The 27,645-nt window shown below is 36.8% G+C and overlaps 1 protein-coding gene across 1 annotated transcript in view; it reads right to left on the bottom strand.

Annotated features, from left to right (window-relative positions):
* Nucleotides 1-27,645, bottom strand: part of ACAD11 (acyl-CoA dehydrogenase family member 11) — a 101,265-nt gene that overhangs the window by 57,856 nt on the left and 15,764 nt on the right. Inside the window, exons 7-12 of the mRNA XM_034994739.1 lie at nt 12,150-12,291; nt 11,483-11,604; nt 9,290-9,396; nt 7,917-8,043; nt 1,050-1,127; nt 350-488 (exon numbers count right to left, since the gene is read on the bottom strand). Coding sequence (XP_034850630.1) covers nt 350-488; nt 1,050-1,127; nt 7,917-8,043; nt 9,290-9,396; nt 11,483-11,604; nt 12,150-12,291 — 715 coding nt within the window. The remainder of the gene's footprint in view (nt 1-349; nt 489-1,049; nt 1,128-7,916; nt 8,044-9,289; nt 9,397-11,482; nt 11,605-12,149; nt 12,292-27,645) is intronic.

The raw sequence follows: 27,645 nt of genomic DNA on the forward strand, positions 1-27,645 counted from the left end.
GAGATAGTGAGGCTAACCAAAATATTTGGAACTCTCTATCCATTCAACTAGCCATATAAATATCTAATACCCAATCACGAAACTGTAATCTTTATATTGCCAGTCCCTTTGGAGGTAGCCTCTACTCACTAATACTCTTAATGCAATGATGTTTAACAAAAGAATAATCCAATGAGAATATCAGATCCATTTTTTAAAATATTTAAAACAAAGTAACTGAGAAGTAAAATTGTAGACAAGTTTATAAATCAAAGACTTTGTGTAGAAAAACTTCCTGTCATAAAATAGAGGAATTTCAAACACTGCTCAAAATATCTGAGAAAGTTCTGTTGTTAAATAATATAGTAACCTGGTGCTTGGCAGTTAAAGACATCTGGAGCAAAAAAGCATTTTCCTGTTTCTTCAGCAATCAAGGCATAGTCCACCTGGCTGAGACCGCTTACAGCTGGCAAAAACAAGTTCCAGAGGCCTTCTGCTTTGGCCATTTCCTGTCAAGGTGATGAATATGCCAGAGTGATCATAATTTACCATGAACTGAGTTTTTTTTTTTAAAAGATATTGCTATTTATGCTTTTTGAAATTTAAAAACACTTACGAAGTTATTTGTTTTATTTACCCTACAGTGTGCAAAACCAAATAGTTACTAACTCATTACAAATCAACAGTTTCCTAACTGTTAAAGAAATGCCTTTTCCTCCACGTTTCCTTAGATTTGGCTGAAAAAGTAAAAACATGAAATTAGACTGAGCCCATGTGAGACAAATGTCCTGCTTGACGTCTATTGCAATTTTGCAGCAGATGGTAGTGAGTGGTGTTGATATCTTTTCTTTCAAAGCTGTAAGAGGCTATCTTCATCACATACCATATACAAAACACTATGTAACCTAATTTGTATACTACAGATTCTGTTTTTAACTTTCTTTTTAAAAAGTTATTATTGATATATTTATTATCTACATATATAACAACAACAGCAATAATAAACTAAGGTTTCAAAAAACACCTGCATACACATTTTCCAATATTAAAGGTTTTCTTGTTTTTCTTACCTTAAGTTTATCAATCACTAAAGGTTTTTTCCATCTGTCCACTGAATTTTCATTTTGAACATAGAACTCAATTACCTCCTTAAAGTAATAACAAGAAAAAAGTTCATTAGCTAAAGTTAATACAAAGTAAATAATGCCATAAGCTGCTAATACCCAAAGTAAACATATTTAGGTGAAGTAGCTTTTCAAGCTGCTATTAAATCAGTAATACTTCTTTGAAAAACCAGATACATGAGTATAAACAATTCTAGAGGTTTGCTGCTCACGAAATTATGCTGTCTTGATATTAGATAACAGACTTCCAAAGTCTTGTACCAAGATTTGAGTGTTTCATTTTTAGCAATATAGCTCAATGGGTGGTCAAAGGAACCCCCCTCAAAGTAGCACAACTAAAAATGCCAGAGAAAATATTTAAAACAATGAAAAAAAATTCATGTAGTAACGAATAGCTGTGCTGGAAGAACAATAAGGAAATTCCTCAGTGGTCAGAAATAAAAAAGCTCAATTCTTCAGGTGTCACTAAACTACTTGTTTCAAGCCACCATTAGCAAAAATTAACAAAACCAATAGTGTAACAACAGAATCACACTCCCCAAAGACTACAGATAAAATAATGATCAGATACAGAATAAAGTATTTGTGTCCAATAGATTTCAAGAATAAAGGAAGGAATTAAAAGTATGACAAGGGTTATCAAAATTGGCCAAATTTGTAAAAGAACAACAACAACCAAAAAAGTAAAAGAATCAAATGCAACTTGAGGAAAAGAAAAACCACATTAATTAAATTTAAAAATCCAAGCAGTGGTTCTTAAACTTTAATGGTATTGGAATTACTTGGGGCACTTGATGAGAACACAAGTATCCACGAGCTATCCTACTTCAATGAGCCTACAGTTTCTGTATTCTTTACTAGCCCTGGCAATTCTGACACTCCAAATTTTGAGAATCACTGCCCTAGGTATGGTTGAAAAGTTGATTAGATATGGCTGAAAAAAGAAATAAATTGGAAGAAAAATATGAAGAAATTACTCCTTTCTTGAATGAAGCACAAAAATTCAATAGAAGGAAAATATGAAAGGTTAAGGGATATGATGGATATAGAGAAAAGTTCTCACATCAGTCTAATTGGGGACCCTAGATAAAGAGTATGAGAAGAGGGAATACTGGAAAAAATTACATCTGAGTTTTTAGAACTGATGAAAAACACCAATCCTCAAGTTCAGAAAACAATAAAGCCAAAGCACAAACTGTTGAATATCAAAGAGAAATAAAAGCTCTTAAAAGGAGGGGAGGGTGGAAGGACAGATCAATGATAATTTTTTTTAAAAGATTTATCTGTTTATTTGAGAGAGAGCAAGCAAGGGGTAGGGGGAGAGGGAGAGAGAGAATCTCCAGCAGACTCCCCGCTGAGCACAGAGCCTGACGTGGGGCTTGATCTCATGACCCCCAGATCATGACCTGAGCCAAAATCAAGAGTTGGACACTTAACTGACTGAAACACCCAAGTGCCCCCAGATCACTGATAATTAAAGAATTGAGAACTGACTCCCCAGAGCAACAAATGAAGCCAGAAATCAGTGTGATAATGTCTTCACTTGCTGAGAGAAAATAACTGTCAACCTAGAATTCTATATCCAATAAAACAATCTTTCAAGAGTTAGGGCAAAATAAAGGCATTAGAAAAAAAGAAACAGAGAGAATCTGAATCTGAATCATTACTTACCTCTCCTGAGCAAAAAAAAAGGAAAAAAGGAAAAAAGAAAGATCAAAGAAAAGGTTACCACTAGATTCTCATTAAAGGAACTTGATCCTAAAAGAAACATCTGAGTTGCAAGACGAACCAGTAAACAAAGTGATAAATACATGGGTAAATCTAAATTTAAAACTAGCCACATAAAACAGTAATAATAATCTCGAATTTGTGCAAATAAAAGAATCAAGATGAACTAAAATATGGGCTATGATGGCATTTTCTAATATTTTGCTATTATAGCATCTCTGTATTTTTTTTTTTTTAAACTTAGGCTAGTAGAATTACTAAAATAAAATCTGTGACTATTGTCACAAGGCCACATTACAAAATTATTTCCTAAAATTGTTCCACTCCTTTACAATCATATAATACACAAATACATTCTTTTTATTAAGCATGGCTGGTCTAGGGAACTGATGTATTTAGTGAAAACTGTAAGAAGACAAAGGACTTTCTAACCAGGATGAACAGCATTCATCATTTCTGTCAGGAAGTCAGCTGAATTGGAGATTTCCTGTTTAGGGTTGTTTATTATTTCCATCCCTTGTACGGCCATGGAAACAGTAAATACTACTGTGTTTGGTAAGAAATATATTATGCAATACATTTACGAACTCATCATCTCTTACTACCTCTTTATGATACTACAGTTCTGAGAAATTAAATTATCCAGTGTTAACATAATTATTTAAAAACGTGTGATTTAATACTTCCTGTTCTAAAGTCTATCCATTTAGAGATCTGCAAAATCTGTTTGTAGTATGGCAAGAGTCAGAATTAATATAAAATATCTCATTACAAAGAAGTTTTCTTTAGTTCTTAGAGTATGAAAAACAGTATATTGGTGAAGGAAGAAAGCAGAAAATATGCTTGATGCCTGATCAATCTTCCCCAAATAGCACCTTTAACATCTAACTTCCTCATTCACTGATTGAGATATTGCTTTGCAGTATGTTAGTTCAGAATCTTAAATCTGAGCCTACAAATAATTTTGCAATATGTTTTTCACTTTAAACTTAAGTCTATTAGAAAAAAGCAACAGTTCTTTACTAGTATATTATTATATTGAATAGGAAAATATGACTAATGTTCTCATTACATTGTAAGTGCATTCTCAACACTATGTTGCTAGTTCTTGTTTTACATGCTATTTTTTAAGACTCCTTATCCATTTTATTTTTATTTTTTTTTTTAGAGACAAAGCATGCACACGTGGAAGGGCGTAGGCAGAGGGAAAGAGAGAATCTTAAGCAGGCTCCCAGTGTGAGCCCAATGTGGGTCTCGATCTTATGACCCTGAGATCATGACCTGAGCTGAAATCAAGAGCCGGACGCTTAATTGACTGAGCCACTCAAGCCCCCTCCTATCCATTTTAAATAGGAAAAATTACCTTTTAACATTCTCATAGAAAATGGGTTCTTATGTTCTCACTTTATGAATTCTAAGGAATTTCAAAGGTCATTTGAGTAGTTTAAATGAAGCTTACTTTTACCCATTATGAAAATTTGGAAAAATACGTAAAAGTATTAAAAGTCATAAAGAGTCTGACTAAAGATGTATACTCTTAAAATATTCGTGTATTATATGACATAATCTTGTTTTCTAGACATGACTTTTAATTTTTATAAACTTAGTTATAATAATATTGGATAGAATTTCACAGGCTTTCCCCCTCCTATTTTGAAAAAGCTAATTACTTTTCTCCAGTTATCATTTCAAATGTATATGTTTACAGACAGGGATTAGTATTGTTCAGAATCATTCTACAGGATAAAACATTTTTACAGATGTTGGTTTAAGATTTTTTTTTAAGATTTTATTTTTAAGTAATCTCTATACCCAACATGGGACTCAAACCCACAACCCCAAGATCAAGAGTTGCATGCTCCACTGGCTGTGCCAGCCGGGTCCCCCAGTTTAAGATTTTTAATGGAAGAAAAAGCTCATGTTATTATGCATGGATATATTCTAGATTTGAATGATCTGCAAAGACAAAATGACTGTGGCTTTCCCTGCCACACAAAATATTGACAATCTTCTGTTAAAACTATAGATTGCTTTTTTTTTTACTTATAATAAAGCATTTTCTTTTACATTGAAAATTCTTTTTTTTTTTATTTTTTTATTTATTCATTTGAGACAGAGAGATACAGAGAGAGACCATGAGCAGGGGGAGAGGCAGAAGACCTGAGCCGAAGGCAGATGCTCAACCATCTGAGCCACCCAGGCATCCCTACATTGAAAATTCTTTGTAAATATTTTAATAGCTGCATAATATTAAGTTCAGCAGATGTATCACAACCCAACTTGTGATACTTCTTTTTTGTGCTTCATGTTTCCCTTGATTTCCCATTCACATTTATAATTGAAAGAGCAAGACTATCTTATTAACTCTTTCAAAGAACCAGCTCCTACTTTCGTTGATCTGTCCTACGTTTTTTTCTGGTTTCTATTTCATTGATTTCTGCTCTAATCTTGATTAATTCTCTTCTCCTGCTTGGCTTAGGCTTTATTTGTTGTTCTTTCTCCAGTTCCATTACGTGTAAGGTTAGGTTGTGAATGAGACCTTTCTTGTTTCTTGAGAAAGGCTTGTATTGCTATGTATGTCCCTATTAGGACTGTCTTTGCTGCATCACAAAAGTTTTGAACAGTTCTGCTTTCATTTTCATTTGTTCCCATGAATTTTTAAAAATTCTTCTTTAATTTCCTGGTTGACCCATTTATTCTTTAGTAGGATGCTCTTTAACTCCAAGTGTTTGAGTTCCTTCCAGATTTCCTTTTGTGATTGAGTTCGAGTTTCAAAGCATTGTAGTCTGAAAATATGCAGGGAATGATCCCAACCTTTGGGTATCGGTTGAGACCTGATTTGTGACCAAGTATGTGATCTATTCTGGAGAATGTTCCATGTGCACATGTGAAGAATGTGTGTTCTGTTGCTTTAGCATGGAATGCTCTGTATATATCTGTGAAGTCCATCTGGTCCAGTGTATCATTCAAAGCCCTTGTTTCCTTGTTGATCTTTTGCTTAGAAGATCTGTCCATTGTTATGACTGGGGTGTTGAAGTCCCCTACTATTAACGTATTATTATCAATGTGTTTCTTTAATTTTGTTATTAATTGGCTTATGTATTTGGCTGCTCCCATTTTAGGGGCATAAATATTTACAATTGTTAGATCTTGCTGGATAGACCCTTTAAATATGATATAGTGTCCTTCCTCATCTCTTATTACATTCTTTGGTTTAAATCTAATTTGTCTGATATGATTGCTACCCCAGCTTTCTTTTGATGTCCATTAGCATGATAAATGGTTTTCCACCACCCCCTCCCCCTTTCAATCTGGAGGTGTCTTTGGGTCTAAACTGAGTCTGTTGTAGAGAGCAAATGGATGGGTCTTGCTTTTTTATCCAATCTGATACCCTGTGTCTTTTGATTGGGGCATTTAGTCCATTTAGATTCAGAGGAACTATTAAAAGATACGAATTTAGTGCCATTGTATTACTTGTAAAATCCCTGTTTCTGTATATTTTCTCTGTTAAGTGGAGACTAAGTAGCATTTTCTTAAAAAAAAACTATACCTCACTGTCAGCAAAATTCACCTCATGCCAGTTCTTTATTAAAAATATGATAATTATTTATGTAGTTCAAGCAACAACAGTAACTGCCCTATAAACACATATCAACTCTGAACACTTTTGTTTAAAGAATTTTGGTCTTTTTCAGTTTCCTATTTGATTTTGTCAGTCTAGCTCTAGAGCTCTCAGAATCTTAGAAAATTAAAATGAGAATTTATTGTATATCTACTCATACTTACGCACATCACAAATGAACAATTGAGGCACTGAGAGTGAGTTATTTGTTCATGACCACCTACCTTGTGCTAGGAATGGACTAAAATTAAACTCTTACGATTTTTACACCAGTGTGCAACTCACACATATACCTGACCCACCTGCCTTATGTATTTTCATAACAGCTTTTATCTTTTCTTCACAGCATTATCATCTCTTACTGAATGTCTTTCTTTTGTGCTCAAGTGTAGGCTCTGTGGAGTCATTAGCTCTGTCTTGTTCTTTCTTTTACTTTTGATGGCTCTCCAGAGGCCTAGCCCATTATTAGGTACCTAATAATTACATGTTAACTGAATGAATGAATGTACCATGTTACTTCTCTACCCTCAGTGAACTTACTGAAACTTAACACCTTAAGTAGTAGCCTGTGGGGAGAGAGGTAGTAGTATCTGTGAATAGATTGAAATGATATGCAACATTTTCTGGTTATGTCCATTTTGTTTAGTCTACAGTTTTAATTCTCAAAGGGGGCCATAAAAAAAAAAAAAGCTGAAAGTCACTGCCTTATGAAAAGGCCCTGGGGTGCTTGGGTGGCTCAGTCAGTTGGGCATCTGACTCTTGATTTTGGCTCAGGTCATGATCTCAGGGCTGTGGTGCTGGGCCCCGAGTGGAGCTCCCCACCTGGTGCAGTTTGCTTATTCTTCCTCCTCTGTTCCTCCCCCTAGTAGAGTGTGCTCTCTCTCACTAATAAATAAATAAAATCTTTTTTTTTTAAAGGCCCTAAAGTAATATATTTAGGATCTCAATATATTTAGGATATATATACTCTAATATATTTAGGATCTCAACTTTACAACAGTTAATCCCCTTTGACTGAATTTTAATTCCAAAGATTCATCTGTGGCATTCCCTTGGCATATTTTAGACCTGCTCCGTTTCCGACCTGGGCTGGTTCACCCCTCCTTAGGCAACCTGGTGGTCCCCCCGCTCCCGGGAGGTCACCATATTGATGCCGAACTTAGTGCGGACACCCGATCGGCATAGCGCACTACAGCCTAGAACTCCTGGGCTCAAGCGATCCTCCTGCCTCAGCCTCCCGAGTAGCTGGGACTACAGGTGCGCGCTACCGCGCCTGGCCCTTGGCATATTTTAGAAGCTTATCAGCTTCTGCAGCAGCTCAGTGCTAAGGTGAGGAGGGGAATGAGGTAAGGACTGACTACAAAGATAGGATACCATGATACGCCTAGAAGCAGAGATAACAGACATAATCCATCTACAGTATTTGAGCACAAATACATTCTGTTTGTTTATACAGTATTTACCTTTTCAGCTGGAAGGATGTGTTGTTTCATGAAACGCTTCACCCTAGCAAGAACTTCCTGGCCGGTCTTACTCAGTACAAACAACTGTTGGGAAGTATCAATGTGTGGTGATGTAGTACTGAAAGTTCTTTATAAAAAAAGAAAAAAAGAAGTTATAAAGGTGTCCCAAATCATTATTATATATTTCTGAATATAATGTGAAGTCTTCTCCAACTCCCTCAAAATATCCCTCAGGAGTTACCATATTTTGGAATTTCTTAAGTTTTTCATATTATGGGGTGAATGTAGAATCACTTTACTTTGAACATGAAACTTTAATGCTGAAAGCATATGTGGGTAAAACATAAGCCTGGCATAATCTCAATCAGTGGTAGTTTTGAATTTTTATTATAAAGTCACTTATCACAATCTCTCAAAAAGAAAGTGAAGAAATTGAACAGAAATGTAGTAATTATTCTTAGGATGTTCCTCACAAATACAACTACTGGACGTCATTATAAAGATCTTTATGAAGAGCAACACTATCAGTTGTTATGTTGAGAGAACACAAACATCCATCTATAAGACAAATTGTAAAACATAACTGTCCTAATGTTATGTCCTGGGTACTTGTGGCCTGGACAGAATTTCCAGGGACAGCACCATCTATGCATTCAGTAAGTGCTATTTATCACATCTCTTAGATGGGAGTGTGTGGTTGGCAAGTGAACTAGATGCCTCAAAAAGTGCTCCACTGATGAGACATGGATTTCAAAGACACTTATGAAATGATTGAGTAAAATTTCATGAAATATGATGGAAGAGAGCAATACTTCTAAAGTTAATAAATCTTTTATAAGATGTAATTTTGAATAGGTATATGTAAGTAATTTAAATATTAGAAAGAAACTGGGGCACCTGGGTGGCTCAGTCGTTAAACGTCTGCCATCAGCTCAGGTCATGATCCTGGGGTCCTGGGATCAAGCCCCACATCGGGCTCCCTGCTCAGCGGGAAGCCTGCTTCTCCCTCTCCCACTCCCCCTGCTTGTGTTCCCTCTCTCACTGCCTCTTTCTCTGTCAAATAAATAAATAAAATCTTAAAAAAAAAAAATTAGAAACAAACAAAAAGAAACATTTCCATAGAAGTTTATATGCTCAAGTTGGCAAAAAAAACCCAAAAAAACAAAACAAAAAAAAAACAACTTTTAATCATGAATCTGGGTTATTTTCTTTATTTTCAGGCATATAAGATATTTACCAAAAAACTGCTGTTATTGGCAGCAGTAACCCTGGTGTAAGCCATAAAAACAGTCCCTATTCCCCTGAAGTTTACAACCTTCATGTATCTAATAAAGGCTCTAATTTGACTTAGCCAAGGAATTGATTTTGCTTACCTTTTTGAAAGTTGTAATCCAGTTTCTGCCAGAGGTTGCACAACCTTGGCAAACAGAAAGCTATTCTCAGATGCATTATTTCCCAGAAGATATCTACTATATACTCCCTGTAAGTAAATTAATATACAGCAATTAAGATTCATTGAAAACTGTTCTTCAGCTATCCAGTCTCTCTAGTTTCCCAGTTATGTGAGTCACTAAACTCACAAGGTATCAAGATGTAAATCAGAACATCAATTCTATTTATTTATACATAGGGATAATTATACTCCCCTAAATTAAAGAGGTATACACGCATCATTTGCTTAACACACTCTCATCCTAACAGAATTGTAACTGGAAATCAAATCAAATCAAACTTGATAATGAGCTTAGGAGTTAACAAAGATGCCAAATTGGCATCACCTTATATCATCTTTAAAGATCACTTTAAAGATCACACCGGCACAGCCGGTTAAGCATCTGCCTTCAGCTCAGGTCATGATCCCAGGGTCCTGGGATTGAGCCCTGCTTCGGGCTCCCTGCTCAGTGGGGGGCCTGCTTCTCCCCCTCCCTCTGCCGCTCCCCTTACTTATGCTCTCTTGCTCTCTCTCTCAAATAAATAAATAAATAAATAAATAAAATCTTTACAAAAAAATCACTATTCTCCTGTTATAGTGGGGGAAAATCTAAATAAACCAAGATAAAATTAAAAACTATAAAACTAAAGAGAAGGCAATGAGATGATCTCTAAGAATATTTTCTCTCATTTTTTTGGAGTCCTAGTTTAATTAACTGTCTCCTCGAACAGGGTTAGTTGAATGCTAACTAGTTTTTCTTCTCCGTGTTCTGTGCTAACACACTCTCCTCTCCCCTGCTCATCCCACCCTAACACAATCAACTGAATTTCATTAGTTTTATTTCTTCATGTAATTCTTTATGCAATATAACTCTCTTAACAGTCCTTCCATCATTTCCAATTTCATATTTGTAGCTAGAATGCAATGTTTATGATCATCCCTGTTACCACATATAGTCTATGACATACATATTAATTACAACATAACCCAAGTCAAACTTTTGTTTGAAATGAAAATCCATTTTAAGTTCAAAGCCCATTTGGTATCTGATTTGTGGAAACTGACAAATACAAAAAACATACCATAAATCCTCTTTTGAGAAACCCATCCAACCCACATGATTAACATGATTCTAAAATACAGGATGAGATGTAATACAACTATATCCTAGAAGACATTTCAATTAGTCATGGATAGCATGGACTCTGAAGACAAGGAAAAAAAAAACCTTAATCCTTTTCCCATTCTTTATTGTTTCTAAAATCTCTTATTTACTTACTCCTCTAAGCCCTAGTACTTTGTCACTGATGAAGCATCTCAATTTCTTAAATTCTTGAGGTTCAAAGCACATGGAAACTAAATCACTATAAAGAAAAAATACATCTTAGGGGCGCCTGGGTGGCTCAGTCGGTTAAGCATCAGAGTCTGATTGCAGCTCAGGTCATGATCTTAGAGTTGTGAGATCCAGCCCTATGTCAGGCTCTGTGCTGGGCATGGAGCCTGCTTAAGACTCTTTCTCTCCCTCTCCCTTTGCCCCTCCCTCCTAAAAAAATACATTTTATATTAAACTGTAATTTAAAAAAACTGAATTTATGCTCAATTTCCTCTTAAAATTAATCACATAAATATGACATTGTTAGAAAATGGAAAATCTTACTCATCTATTCTCTCAAAAATATATATTAAGAGGCTACTATAATCTAGGTACTGTGCTAGGCTTTGGGACATGCAAAAGTATTTCTTTCCTCATCACCAGCCCTGGTTAATAAATGGTTTTATAGTTTGAAACAGACATCATTAAAAGATTTTATCTCTTTCTTAAATTGGATATTCAGGAAATAACCAATCTTCGCATGCTTTGCTCTTTTTATCATTATTTCTATCTCTCTTCCCTCCCCTATCTCTTAAGTTTATCATATCAAAAAATGATTACACATTTTGCTACTCAATTTTTTCCCTTGCCAAATTCCTATTCTGTAAATTCTGGATTCATATTCACCCATGCCTGGTATTTGTCATTATCAAAAGCAAAATGATCTAAGAACAAAAACATAAAACTCCTGAAGACCAGAAAATATCATGAACAGTACACTAATAAATAATGGTGAAAAATAGGTTAAGAAAAATCAATTACCTGTGCTATTCCAGCCATTTTAAAACATGCAAGGGCAAGAAAGAAATTCCAGTTAGGGAGAATAGAATTAATTCCCCTGCAGCGGCAATATATTGAAATCAGTTCTTCTATTGATGGTATCCCTATAAAAACAGCACACACTATAAAATTTAATAAAGATATCATGGTAAATATTTCAAATGTAATAATATCACATATTTATATAATACTGAATAACCATTAATCCACATAACAAACATGTTCTGAATGTTGATCTCCAAAAGAATGATGTATATAAAGGGTTACATTTTATCATAAATTACTAAAAGTGAAAGGTTATTGTTCAGAAAAATCAAGAATAAAATGATGTAGAAAGATTTCAAAAGGGGTGCCTGGGTGGCTCAGTCAGTTAAACATCTGCCTTCGGCTCAGGTCATGATCCCAGGGTCCCGAGTCGGGCTCCCTGCTCAGTGGGGAGCCTGCTTCTCCCTCTCCCTCTGCCTCTCCCCCCTGCTCGTGCACACTCTCTCTCTCAGATAAATAAATAAAATCGTTAAAAAAAAGAAACATTTCAAGAAACAAATAAAAGCTACTTATCTAAAATTACAATATAATCTTACCTTTTAATTATGAAGAATAAATATAATTTGGTATTAATAGCAATTTAGGCAACATTATGGTTTCATACCTATGTTTTCTTGAAAGTAAAAATTTTGATTTATCCCTGGGACTGTCCGTGGCCAAAAGTAGAATACGGAGAGATGAGCTAAGTCTGACAAAGGATGACCAATGGTTGAAAGCTCCCAATCCAGTATAGCTATAACTCGAGACTGCAATTAAAAATAAAAAGGTTTTAACATATTTAATACAAAACTAAAACAGGGAAATAAATGAAATCCTATTTTCTACCAAAAGCAAGTCTTAGTTTACATAGTTTGTAGTCTTTACCTACAATGGCACATCTCATTTACCAAATAACTGATTAGCCTTGAATATGTAGAGCCAAGTCCGCTGGCTCCATTATTGGCCATCAGTTCTCTTGTATTTTAGTTTACATACCCTTAATATCTCTACTAATGAGGGGAAACAAAAGCAGTTGAAATTGTTCAACTGAGGGTTAACTATGGTAAAGAAGAAATTCTAATAATTACTTAAAATTTAAGCATCTATGTCATGTCATGTCATGTACAGTTAAAGAGTTTGCTATCAGGATGCCTGGGTGGCTCCCTCTGTCTTCTTCTCCCTCTGCCTGCCGCTCCCTCTGCTTGTGCTCTCTCTCTCTTCTGACAGATAAATAAAATCTTTAAGGAAAAAAAGAGTTTGCTCTGGTGATAAATCTTACAGCATAACAAATATTACACTGTTATGGCAACTAATTTTTTTGGCATTTTTTGTTTCTTTTTTTTTTTTAAGATTTTATTTTTATTTATTTGACAGAGAGAGAGCGAGAGAGAGTGCACAAGCAGGGGAACAGTAGAAGGAGAGGGAGAAGCAGGCTCCCTGCCAAGCAGGGAGCCCAAAGCAGGGCTCGATCTTAGGACTCTGGGATCATGACGTGAGCTGAAGGCAGACGCTTAACCATCTGACCCACCCAGGCGCCCCTTTTCTTTTTTTTAAAGATTTCTAAGTAATCTCTACACCCAACATGGGGCTCGAACTCATGACCCCAAGATCAAGAGTTGTATGCTCCACTGACTGAGGCAACCAGGTGCCCCGATGCAATGGTAATTTTTGAAATGAGTTATTTCATGCTGTAGCTACAAAAATATAGTTGTTATAAAAGATACTATTTGTTTTATGACTATAAAATTCACAATTATATAGCAGCATAGAACAGTCATGTAATTTGGATCTCATAAAAACAGAAAACTTTCCTCATTCTACTTTATCACAATACATATCAAGGGAATATATATCTCATGTTAAGAACACAGGATATGATATTCAACTGTAAATACAAGGGAAAAAGCAATTTGCCAGAATACATATAGTTGAAACTATTTTTGTTTAAATAAAAAAGGTCATAAACCAATACTCAAAGTTGAAAGGATATACAACAAACTAATAGCAATGGCTGTGGTTATTTCAAGGTATGGAGGAAGAAGGAATCAGGTATAGGGAGGGGAACTTCCACTGGAGGTTTCGGTACAGAGGAGTGACCTGATAAAGTCTGTAGTTTAGGAGGGTCACTCTCGCTGCTATGTTTCGAATAGACTGTAGGGGGGCCAGTGAGGAGGCTGCAGCAATCACCTACACAGGATTATCCAAGCCAGATAAAACAGCAGGCTCATCTAGGCAATGCAAATTACCGGGTTCCATGCCTTTATATAACTTTCTCCCTCACCCCTCTGGCACACTTGTACATAGTATTGTAACTTTGTGGAAGAACAGACTTTGGAATAAGACAGACCTATATTCAAATCCTAGCTCCACCATTTATTGGCTGTGCAACTCTGGACAAATCTAGTTAACCTCTCTGAGCTGCAAATTTTCTCATCCATAAAATACTTCTTATATAGAGTTAGTGTAAAAATTAAATGAGGGCAGGTAGTGTATCTGTTTTGTTTACCAGTTCCTAGCAAAGTCCCTGGCACATAATAGATTGCCAAAATTCCATGAATAAGTACAGAGCCTGGCATATAGTGGGCATTCAAAAATTTGCTATTATATCACTAAACTCTACCTCTGAAACTAAAAAAAAAAAAAATTCCTATTATAACTAAGGGAAAAATTGATCACCCCCTCTTCAATGATTTGACTTAAGACCTTTTATTGTTGTGGTTATACTGTACTATAAATTACTATATGAGCTAGAGTTGTTAAGAAAACAACAAAAAAGGATTGGACATATTTTTCTCTATGTTACTCTATTTGTTTCTATGTTCTTAACATCCAAAGAAAAGAAGATGAGACACTTGCTTAAGAATTACCTTTTTTTCAATGAAAACTGGGAATCTTCTCTGGAGTTAAGTTTCAAGATATCTGAAACATTTTTTAGGTAGTTGCACAAAGCTATAAAACAATGTCCAGTGAGAAAAGCTGATGGTTCATCAATTAGTGTAAATTAAGTAGCAATAGTTTATCAGAATACCATCCATGCTTGTTTGTGTATAGAGCTATATCATGCTCAGCCTAACTCCTAGTAGTTAAAGTGAACCTTTACTAGTTCATCTTCCTGCTAAAGAACTTATTACTAAAATGACTTCTGACAGTTTTTCTGAAACCTCAGCACAACAAACAGCTTTTCATTTTGTTGATTATCTTTTACATTGAATTTTATTTTTCCATGTGTGCTTTCTGTACTACTGAATGTTATTAACATGTATGTATATTACCTTTTCAAAACAAAAGAAACACATGCAATCCAACATGACAAAAAGTAGATGAAGAAGGCAGGGAAGAAGATATTAATAGAATTTTATATAAAAAGATAAAACTAGGGGTAAGGTTATTACATGAAATTAAATGTCATAGGTCATATATAGTTGTTAGTGTGGACAGCAAAAACTGCTTTGAGTTTTCAATGGACAAAATAAAATGAGAATCATGATTAGTCAAAATATTTATAGTGTATATAGATTCAAAACAAATCAGCTGCTTAAGAGTGACAACTTTTCGTGGCAATGAAGCTTAAGAAAAATCTTACCCATCAATTTGCATGACAGAGATATTGCTGAAACGTCTTCAACAACATCAAGGACTTCAAGGGGCCTCTGATCCCCAGAAAGCAGCTTGGGCCAGAAAGCAACTAAGGACAAAAGTGAGTCAAGTAGAAGGCAAGACCATACACTGAAAGTGGGAATCTAAATGAGAAAAGCAACTTGGTAGTTTGAGAGGAATGGAAAAGATTTGAAAAAAAATTTAAATAATAGATTTTACAAAAAGATGTGGTTACAGCCTAGATGAAATTATGCAACATACATGTGTCCCACACCCCGTTAACCTGATTCATGACTTCATTCTGAAGCAAAAATATAATGACCCAATTAGGGTTAGAGACTCTATAAAGTCAAGAGGTGAGAAGATTCTGGAATAATAAGTAATGTAAGGTCAGGAAACTTTTAACTCTTATATTACTTGTATATATTGACAAAGAATTATTAATTCAATTGACAATAAAGAAAGTAGTTTTTGAAATAATTGATCATGCCCCCATGGGCCAGGCAGGATAAGAAGTCAAATGAAGTCATTAGGGTCCATGGATTCTAAAGTAAGAGCAATCAAATTTGTAGCATCTCAGGGGAGGTATAAGAAATAAGAGAAACAGAAGGCAAAGCGGGTATGGTCAAGGACAAAGACACCCCTGAGGTTGACCAGTTCCAGTAGAGAGGAAAAGCAGTACAATGTAGAAAAAATTATATAACATTGCAAGTCTATAGGCTGAAGTTCAAACCTGGTTTTACTACCAACGAGCATTTACTAAAGAATATTTTATCTTATTTTATTTACTTTTTATTATTTAAATTCAATTAGCAACATATAGTACATCATTGGTTTCAGATATAGTGTTCAATAACTTATCAGTTGTATATAACAGCTAGTGCTCATCACATCCCGTGCCCTCCTTAATGCCTATTACCCAATTACCCCATGCCCCCACCCACCTCCACTCCAGAAACCCTCAATTTGTTTCCTACAGTTAAAAGTCTCTCATGGCTTTTCTCTCCCTCTGATGACTTCCCATTTAGTTTTCCCTCCCTTCCCCTATGATCCTCTGTGCTGTTTCCTATATTCCACATATGAGCAAAACCATAATTGTCTTTCTCTGACTGACTCACTTTGCTCAGCATAATGCCCTCCAGTTCCCTCCACATTGATGTAAATGGTAAGTATTCATCCTTCCTGATGGCTAATATTCCACTGTATGTGTGTATACACACACACACACACACACACCACATCTTCTTTATCCACTCATCTGTCGATGGACATCTTGGCTCTTTCCACAGTTTGGCTACTGTAGACATTGCTGCTATGAACATTGGGGTGCAGGTGCCTCTTCGGATCACTGAATTTTTGGGGGGGGGGTAAATACCTAGTAGCGCAATTGCTGGGTCCTAGGGTAGCTCTATTTTCAACTTTTTGAGGAACCTCCATACTGTTTTCCAGAGTGGCTGCACCAGCTTGCATTCCCGCCAATAGTGTAAGAGGTTTCCCCTTTCTCCACATCCTCGCCAACATTTGTTGTTTCCCGACTTGTTAATTTTAGCCATTCTGACAGTTCTGAGATGGTATCTCATTGTGGTTTTGATTTGTATTTCCCTGTTGCCAAGGGATGTACAGCACTTTTTCATGTGTCTGTTGGCCATTTGTATATCTTCTTTGGAGAAATGTCTATTCATCTCTTTAGCCCAATTCATGACTGGATTATTTGTTTTTTGGGTACTGAGTTTGCTAAGTTCCTTATAGATCTTGGATACTAGCCCCTTATCTGATATGTCATTTGCAAATGTCTTCTTCCATTCTGTCAGTTGCCTTTTAGTTTTGTTGACAGTCTCCTTCTATAGCTTTCTGAGTACAGATCCTTTTCCTCTTTGGTTAGGTTTATTCCTAGGCATCTTATGGTTTTTGGTGCAATTGTAAATGGAACTCCTTTGCTGTGCAGAAGCTTTTTATCTTAATGAAGTCCCAACAGTTCATTTTTGCTTTTGTTTCCCTTGCCTTAGGAGACGTGTCTAGCAAGAAGTTGCTGTGGCTGAGGTCACAGAGGTTGCTGCCTGTGTTCTCCTCTAGGATTTTGATGGATTCCTGTCTCACATTTAGGTGCTTCATCCATTTTGAGTCTATTTTTGTATATGGTGTAAGAAAATGGTCGAGTTTCATTCTTCTGCATGTGGCTGTCAATTTTCCCAGCACCATTTGTTGAAGAGAATGTCTTTTTTCCATTGCATATTCTTTCCTGCTTTGCCAAAGATTAGTTGACCATAGACTTGAGGGTCCATTTCTGGGTTCTCTCCTCTATTCCACCGATCTATGTGTCTGATTTTGTGCCAGTACCATACCATCTTCATGATTACAGCTTTGTAGTTGAGTTTGAAGTCCAGGATTGTAATGCCACCAGCTTTGGTTTTCTTTTTCAACATTCAGTTTCGGGGTCTTTTCTGGTTCTATACAAATTTTGGATTATTAGTTCCAGCTTTGTGAAAAAAGTGGATGGTGTTTTGATAGGGATTGCATTGAATGTGTAGATTGCTTTGGGTAGCACAGACATTTTAACAATTTTTGTCCTTCCAATCCATGAGCATGGAATGTTTTCCCATTTCTTTGTGTCTTCCTCAATTTCTTTCATGAGTATTCTATAGCTTTCTGAGTACAGATCCTTTCCCTCTTTGGTTAGGTTTATTCCTAGGCATCTTACGGTTTTTGGTGCAATTGTAAATGGAACTGATTCCCTTCTCTTTCTTCTCATTGTTAGTGTACAGAAATGCAACTGATTTCTGTGCACTGATTTTATATCCTGCCACTTTACTGAATTCCTGTATGAGTTCTAGTAATTTTGGGGTGGGGTCTTTTGGGTTTTCCACGTACAGTATCATGTCATCTGCGAAGAGTGAGAGTTTGACTTCGTCTTTTCTGATTCGGATGCCATTTATTTCTTTTTGTAGTCTGATTGCTAAGGCTAGGACTTCTAGTACTATGTTGAACAATGGTAGTGAGAGTGGACATCCCTGTCATGTTCCTGACCTTAGGGGAAAAGCTGTTTTTCTCCATTGAGAATGATTTTTGCTGTGGGCTTTTCATAGATGGCTTTTATGATATTGAGGTATGTTTCTTGAATCCCTACATTGTGAAGAGTTTAAATCAAGAAAGGCTGCTGTACTTTGTCAAATGCTTTCTCTGCATTTAGTGAGAGGATCATATAGTTCTTGTCCTTTCTTTTATTAATGTAGTGTATCACATTGATTGATTTGTGGATATTGAACCACCCTTGAAGCCCAGGACTAAATCCCACTTGGTCGTAGTGAACAATCATTTTAATGTACTGTTGGATCCTATTGGCTAGTATCTTGGTGAGAATTTTGGCATCTATGTTCATTAGGCATAGTGGTTTGTAATTCTCCTTTTTGATGGGGTCTTTGTCTGGTTTGGGGATCAAGGTAATGCTGGCCTCATAGAAAGAGTTTGGAAGTTTTCCTTCCATTTCTATGTTTTGAAACAGCTTCAGAAGAATAGGTATTATTTCTTCTTTAACTGTTTTGTAGAATTCCCCTGGGAAGCCATCTGGCCCTGGGCTCTTGTTTGTTGGGAGATTTTTGATTACTGCTTCAATTTCCTTGCTGGTTATGGGTCTGTTCAGGTTATCTATTTCTTCCTGTTTCAGTTTTGGTAGTGTATGAGTTTCCAGGAATGCATCCATTTCTTTCAGATTGCCTAATTTGTTGGCAAATAGTCATTCATAATATGTTCTTAAAATTGTATTTCCTTGGTGATAACTGTGATCTTTCCTCTTTCATTCATGATTTTATTTATTTGGGTCGTTTCTCTTTTCTTTTTGAGAAGGCTGGCCAGGGGTTTATCAATCTTATTCTTTCAAAGAACCAGCTCCTAGTTTCATTGATCTGTCCTTTTTTTTCTGGTTTCTATTTCATTGATTTCTGCTCTAATCTTTATTAATTCTCTTCTCCTGCTTGGTTTAGGCTTTATTTGCTGTTCTTTCTCCAGCTCCAGGGCGCCTGGGTGGCTCAGTCAGTTAAGCGGCTGCCTTCGGCTCAGGTCATGATCCCAGGGTCCTGGGATCGAGCCCCACGTCAGGCTCCCTGCTTGGTGGAGAGCCTGCTTCTTCCTCTCCCCCTCCCTGCTGTTCTGCCTACTCATGCTCTCTCTCTGTCAAATAAATAAAATCCTTAAAAAAAAAAAATCTTTCTCCAGCTCCTTAGGGTGTAAGTTTAGTTTGTGTATTGGAGACTTTTCTAAGTTTTTGAGAAAGGCTATGTACTTCCCTCTTAGGACTGCCTTTGCTGTATCACAAAGGTTTTGAAGAGTTGATTTTTTTTTTTTTTAAGATTTTACTTATTTGAGAGAGTGAGAGACAGAGAGAGCACAAGCAGGGGGAGAGGAAGAGAGAGAGAGAGAAGCAGACTCCCGGCTGAGCAGGGAGCCTGACTTGGGACTGGATCCCAGGACCTTGGGATCATGACCTGAGCAGAAGGCAGATGCTTAACCAACTGAGCCACTCAGGCACCCCGAACAATTGTGTTTTTATTTTCATTTGTTTCCATGAATTTTTAAAAATTCTTCTTTAATTTCCTGGTTGACACATTCATTCTTTAGTAGGATGCTCTTTAACTCCAAGTGTTTTGTCTGTTCCTTCCAGATTTCCTTTTGTGATTGAGTTCAAGTTTCAAAGCACTGTGATCTGAAAATATGCAGGGAATGATCCCAATCTTTTGGTATCAGTTGAGACCTGATTTGTGACCAAGTATGTGATCTATTCTGGAGAATGTTCCATGTGCACATGTGAAGAATGTGTGTTCTGTTGCTTTAGCATGGAATGCTCTGTATATATCTGTGAAGTCCATCTGGTCCAGTGTGTCATTCAAAGTCCTTGTTTCCTTGTTGATCTTTTGCTTAGAAGATCTGTCCATTGTTGTGAGTGGGGTGTTGAAGTCCCCTACTATTAATGTATTATTATCAATGTGTTTTTATTAATTGGCTTATGTATTTGGCTGCTCCCATTTTAGGGGCATAAATATTTACAATTGTTAGATCTTCTTGCTGAATAGACCCTTTATATAGTGTCCTTCCTCATCTCTTATTACATTCTTTGGTTTAAATCTAATTTGTCTGATATGATTGCTATCCCAGCTTTCTTTTGATGTCCATTAGCATGATAAATGGTTTTCCACCCCCACCCCCCACTTTCAATCTGGAGGTGTCTTTGGGTCTGAGTCTGTTGTAGAGAGCATATGGATGGGTCTTGCTTTTTTATCCAATCTGATACCCTGTGTCTTTTGATTGGGGCATTTAGCCATTTAGATTCAGAGGAACTATTGAAAGATGAATTTAGTGCCATTGTATTACTTGTAAAGTCCCTGTTTCTGTAGGTTGTCTCTCTTTCTTTCTGGTCTATGTTACTTCTGGGCTCTCTCTTTGCTTACAAGATCCCCTTTAGTATTTTTTGCAGGGCTGGTTTAGTGGTCACAAATTCTTTTAGTTTATGTTTGTCCTGGAAGCTCTTTATCTCCTTCCATTCTGAATGACAGCCTTTTTGGAAAGTATTCTTGGCTGCATGTTTTTCTCATTTACTACCCTGAATGTATCATGCCAGCACTTTCTGGCCTTCCAGGTCTTTGTGGATTGGTCTGCTGCCAGCCTAATGTTTCTACTGTGGTAGGTTAAGAACATCTTGTCTCAATCTGTTTTCAGGATTTTCTCTTTATCTCTGCAATTTGCAAGCTTCGCTATTATATGTTGGGTGTTGATCTATTTTTATTGATTTTGAGAGGAGTTCTCTGTACGTCTTGGACTTGAATGCCTGTTTCCTTCCCCAGATTAGGGAAGTACCCAGGAATGATTTGCTCAAATATACCTTATGTCCCTCTCTTTCTCCTTCATCAGGGACTCCAATAATTCTAATATTGTTTCACTTTATGGTATCACTGATTTCTTGAGGCCTCTGTCATGGTCCATTAGTTGTTTTTCCTCTTTTCCTCAGCTCCCTTCCTTTCCATCAACTTGTCTTCTATGTCACTTACTTCCTCTTCTGCCTCATTTACCCTAGCTGTTACAGCATCCAATTTAGACTGCATCTCAGTTAAAGCATTTTTAATTTTGGCCTGATTAGATTTTATTTCTGCACTAACAGATTCTCTAGTGTCTTTTATGCTTTTTTCAAGCCCATTTAGTAATTTTATGATCATTATCCTGAATTCCAGCTGTGACATTTTACTTCTATCTGTATGGATTAGATCTGTAGCAGAGAGTATTACCTCTGGTTCTTTCTTTTGTTGTGAATTTCTCCTTCTAGTAATTTTGCCCAGAGAAGAATGGATGAACTAGAGAAAATAAAAAATCAACCATGACCCAAGCAAAATAGACACCAAACAAATCTGAAACAGTCAGAAACCAGAAAAAGAAAAGAAAAAGAAAAAAAAGGGGGGTCAGAGAGAGACTATAATCTCCCAGGTGGAAAAAACAGGGTGATCCACTTGGTCCTGGGTGTATTTTGGTCTGTTTGTTAGAAGACACTAAATCCCAATATTGTAAAGAAAGCAAAACTTAAATATATATACAGAAATAAAATTTCATACAGTAAAAGGAAGCCAAAAATGAAGAATATATCTATAAAATGTAAATGTAAAAAATGAAAGCTAAAAAAAACTTAAAAACAAAGAGTTGATAAAATAAGAAACTTGTTGAAAAGGAAAGAAAGAAAAGGAAAATTTTAAACTGAAAGATAAAGAAATCATGAGAAAAAAAGCTCAAAATCTATATTCTATTTTCCCCTAGTGCTGGAGTTTTGCTGTCCTGTGTGCTCCATAAACTTGGTGTTTGCCTGTTTTTCCAGCTGGTCTTCTGGGGGAAGGGCCTGCTGCACTGATTCTCAGGTGTCTTTGCCTGGGTGGAGTTGCACCACCCCTTGCCAGGGGGCCAGCCACTGCGTAAGCCGCTTCTGGTTGCTCTATGTGGGTTTTGTTTCCTGAAGGCTTTCCACGCCTCTTTGGAGGATGAAAAAATGGCCACTCCTGGATTGCCAGCCCCGGAGCTGAAAGATCACAGTCCCCTCTCTTCAATAAACCTTCAGGGATAGGTGGTCTTCACTTTTGTGTGTGCCAAACTCTGCAGACTGCTGTGGTGCACGCCCGCACTGATCTTCCCAGGGAAAGGTGGAGGGTCACAGTCTTTCTGCCCTTTGCAAGGCCCACGCATGGAGAGCTGTCACCTAAGCATGCCATGATTCGAGGTTTATGACAAACCGAGCTGAGAGCCCCCTCCCGGGCTCACTGACCATAACCAGTTTCCCCTGCTCCAGTGCTTGGGAACACTGCCAGTTCAGGCACCCCCATTCTTTCTGTGATTCCAGGGATCTCCTGAGGCCACACTGTCCCACCTAGGATTCTGCTCTACTTCACCACCTGAACAGCTTTCAGGCAGGGATGTCTCTCACTGGAGCAGATTTCTAAAGGTTCTGATTTTGTGCTCAGGGGCTATACCACTTTCTGGTAACTGGCTTGTGGAGGCCCCCTCCCCCTGCCATTTATCTTCCAATAGATCCTCTCAGATTCACTTCTCCACACCTCCTACCTTGCAAAAAGTGGTCACTTTTCTATTTGTAGAATTCGTCGCTTTTCTATTTGTAGAATCCCAGAAATTCTTTTCTTACATCTCAGGTTGAATTCATAGGTGTTCAGAATGATTAGATAGTTATCTAGCTAAATTCAAGGGACCAGATGAAACGAGGTCCCCTACTCTTCCACCATCTTGCCTCCCCTATTTTTATTTTTATTTATTTTAAAGAGAGAGAGAGTGAGAGAGAGAGAGCATGAGCGAGGGGCACAGGAGAGGGACAAGCAGGCTCCCTGCTGAGTAGGGAGCCCGATTCAGAGCTTGATCCCAGGATCCTGGGATCATGACCTGAGCCGAAGGCAGACATTTAAGTGACTGAGCCATTCAGGTGTCCCTACTAAAGAGTATTTTAAAATTATCTGTAATGTAGGGGTGCCTGGGTGGCTCAGTTGGTCTAGTGTCCAACTCTTGATTTCAGCTCAGGTCATGATCTCAGGGTCATGAGTTCGAGCCCCATGTCAGGCTCCCTGTTGGATGTGGAGCCTGCTTAAGATTTTATCTCACCCTCTCCCTCTCTGAAAAAAAAAAAAAGCTATGTAAAGATGTTGAAAAAAACCCAATTGCCACATTTTTTCTAGCAATAAAATTAAATTTTGTAACTATGCTTCTGCCCAACTACACTAACATTTAAGAGATAATGAAGGAAATTAAAAAGAAAAAGTCATTAAAAATACAAGTTTTGTTTGCATATCAAATCTTTTTTCTTCATAAGTTAATATATAAAAGGCTGCAAGACAGATGATTTCAGAAGAACCAGATTACATATATTTGTTATCTTAAATACATCTGACTACTAATTAATGAATGTAGATGAATTATCTCTAGGTTTATCTGTTTCTAATTAAATATATTTGTTTTTCAAGTTGAAATGCACATTAAACTCCTTAAACATTTCTCTGCCAGATGAGTAAGATTTATATTTAGAAAATTAACAATATTTTTCAGGAAGTCTGGATTTCTTTAAACATTGCAGTAAGCATGTTGTACTATGGAAATACTCGCTCAAACATGCTTCAAATACTTTATGTACAAGTAACTGGAAAATATGGATTACAAAACTGAGTAATGTGCTCTGGTTTTGCCATATCCTTTCGTAATCCTTTACTGGCTTACCACACACATTCCTGGAAGGTTTATCATTTAAGTTTGTTTTTGTCTTCTTTCTTGTGTTTTCTGATGATAAAAATAAAAGTTTTTTCAAATTCTTTGAAAAAAACCACAAGATGATAAAACCTCAAACCTTACTCATTACAGAAATGTACAACTTAAAAGTCTCCTTGACTTTTGATCCCTTACAACCACTGTTTAAGTCTTAGTATGTATTATGAAATATTTACTTCTACCTTAATAGTTTTATAAAGGATAGAGCTTGATAGGCAATCTTAGAAAAAAGCAAAATAGAGAAACAGAGGGGAAAACAGAGAAAACAAAGGGAAAAGAAGAAGAGATTTGAAACAAGTTGAGCACAGCTATGCCAGGTACCAGCTACTTGCTCCATACTGATTACTTCATTTTAGCTTCCCAACAACCCTGAAATTTTGGTATTTCTTTATCCAATTTAAAAGACACACAATGTTCAGTTTCCTGGCTTTGATAATATACTATAGTTGTGTGAGATCCATTTGGGGAATTAGGATGATAGGCATACAAGACCCCTCTGTACTTTTTTTTTTTTTTTACAGCTTCTTATGAGTCTATAATTATCTTAAAATAAAAAGTTAAAATGAGTGGTTCAAATGGTAGCATAGGAAGACCCTGAACTCAGCTCCTTCCGCAGATACACCAAATCTTCAGCTCCATATAGAACAACTTTCTCTGAAAAAGACCTGAAAACTACCTGAACAGCTCCTCCACAATAAAAGATAGAAAGGCTATATCAAGGACACCTACCTGGCTCAGTCAGTAGACCATGTGACTCGTGATCTTGGGGTTGTGAGTTCAAGCCCCATGTTGGGTGTGGAGATTACTTAAAAATAAAAAAAGGCTACATCAAGATGGGTAGGAGAGGTAGAGATGTAGTCTCACCAAAAATCCTACCCTCCAGTGTGGCAACCCATAAGCAGGAGGGATCTCATAAATATGGACTATATCCCCGAGGAGCAAGGGGATTAAGTCCCACTTCAGGTACTCCCATCCTTGGGATCTGCACCAGAGAGATGAGACCCTAAAATGTCTGGCTTTGAAAACCAATAGGATTCACATCCAGGAGAACCAAAAGGCTCCAGGAAACTGCGACTCCACTCTTAAAGGGCTCATGTATAGATTTACCCATCTTGGGACCCATCAAAAGCAGCAAGTTGAAAAGAACTTAGACCTTATATGAAGGAGATTCATTGGCCAATCTTAAAGCATCTGCTGGAGTGGCCAGGATCTATTTGAACTCTCTCTGGGGATGCAGATGCTGGCAGGTGTCATTTTTGCACTCTCCCTGTATCTTGCTAGTCCTGCCTGCCCTGTGGCACCACACTACTAAACCCAGCATACAGGCATGGTCTGACCCTGTGCTACCACATGGCCCTGCCTCACTGAACTCAGCAAGTGTGCTCCCTTGAGGCCTCATCCCAGTAAATCCAGGGGATGGTATCATCTTGGCCCATCCCTCCTTTATGGCCCCACCAAAGCTGTTCACACAAGGGACACCCCTTGACTGTTGTCTCTGGTGGCCAGGGGGATTGCATTTCTGGGCTCCATGGGGCTGAAACAATCAGAGAGGCAGTCCTTGGCAGGTTATCACCCCCAGGACACTGCACAGACAGCAGAGTGAAACACATTTCATGTTCCTGTGACCATTCCTTTAAGGCTGGGAGAGATAGGAGTTGTGCTTAATACATAGAAACAAAGACAGTGGCACCTGGGTGGCTCAGTCAGTTAAGCGTCCAACTCTTGATTTTGGCTCAGGTCATGATCTCTGGGTTGTGAAATCGAGCCCTGTGTCGGGCTCCATGCTCAGTTGGGAGTCTGCTTGAGATTCTCTCTCTCCCTCTGCCCCTCCCCCCCTCAAATAAATAAACAAATCTTTAAAAGAAGAAGAAACAAAGAGAATCAAGCAAAATAAGGAAAAAGGAATATGTTCCAAACAAGAAAACAAGATAAAACCCCAGAAAAAAACCATAATGAAATGCAGATAAGTAATTTACCTGATAGAGTTAAAAGTAATGGTCATAAAGATGCTCACTGATCTAAGAAGAATGGATGAACACAGCAAGAACTTCAACAAAGATAGAAATATAAGGAAATACTGAACAGAAGTCACAAAGCTGAAGAATGCAATAAATGAACTGAAAAAATGCACAAGAGGGGTTCAACAACAAACTAGATGAAACAGAAGAACAGATCAGTACCTAGAAGATGGGGGAGTGAAACTCACCAAAACGAAATAGAAAAAAAAAATTTAAAAAGTGAAGATAGCTTAAGGGACCTATGAAACAACATCAAGTGAAATGATATTTGTATTATAGGGGTCCCACAAGGAGAAAAGAGAGAAAAAGAAACAGAAAACTTATTTGAAGAAATAATGACCGAAAATTAGGGAAGGAAACAGAGTTGCAGATGCAGGAGTCCAGGACCAGACAGCTTCACTGGTGAATTCTATCAAATATTCAAATAAGATTTAATATCTATCCTTCTCAAACTCTTCCAAAAAACTGAAAAGGAAGGAATACTTCCAAACCCTATTTATTTATTTATTATTATTATTTTTTTTTAAATTTAAGTTATCTGTATACCCAACGTGGGGCTCAAACTCATGATCCTGAGATCAAGAGTCTTATACTCCTCCAACTAAGCCAGCCAGGTGGCCCCCAAACTCATTTTATAAAGCCAGCATTACCTTGGTACCAAGAACAGACAAGACACCACACACACAAAAAGGAAAATTACAGGCCAATATCCCTGATGAACACAGATGCAAAAATCCTTAATAAAATATTAGTAAACTAAATTCAACAATACATCAAAAAGGTCATACACTATGATCAAGTGGGATTTATTTCAGGGATGCAAGGATGGTTTAACATCTGCAAATAAATCAATGTTATATACCACATTGAGAAAATGATCATTTGATCATCTAAGTAGATGCAGAAAAAACATTTCACAAAATTGAACATCTATTCATAATAAAACTCTCAACAAAGTTGTTATAGTGAATGCACCTCAATGTAATAAAGGCCCATATATAACAAGCCCACAGCAAACATACTCAATGGTAAAAAGCTGAAAACTTTTCCTTTAACAATTAGGAACAAGATAAGGATCCCCACTCTTGCCACTTTTATTCAACATAGTATTGGAAGTCCAGAGCAATTTGGCAAGAAAAAGAAATTAAAAAAGCATCTAAATTAGAAAGGAAGAAGTGAAACTGTCATTATTTGCGGATAACATGATTTTTATATAGAAAATGCTATAAGACTTCACTAAAAAGCTATTAGAATAAACAAATTCAGCAAAGTTGCAGGATACAAAATCAACATACAACAATATTATGTTTTTATACTGTAACAATAAACTATCAGAAAGAGAAATTTAGAAAATTCCATTTACAACTGCACCAAAAAGAATAAAATACCTAGGAATAAATTTCACCAAGCAGGTAAAAGATCTGTACAATGAAAACTATAAGACACCGATGAAATAAACTGAAGAACACATGAACAAATGGAAAGATATTCCATGCTCATGGATTTGAAGAATTAATATTGTCAAAATATCGATATTATTCAAAGCAATCTATAGATTCAATGCAATTCCTATAAAAATTCCAATGGCATTTTTCACAGAAATAGAGCACAGAATCCTAAAATTTGTATGGAACCGCATAAGATCCCAAAGAGCCAAAGTAATCTTGAGAAAGAGTAAGCTGGAAGCATCATACTTCCTGATTTCAAATTATATCATGC

This window comes from Mirounga leonina, unplaced genomic scaffold (genome assembly GCF_011800145.1).
Source record: "Mirounga leonina isolate KUSES-001 unplaced genomic scaffold, KU_Mleo_1.0 Mir_115, whole genome shotgun sequence".
In the NCBI taxonomy this organism is placed as follows: Eukaryota; Metazoa; Chordata; class Mammalia; order Carnivora; family Phocidae; genus Mirounga; species Mirounga leonina.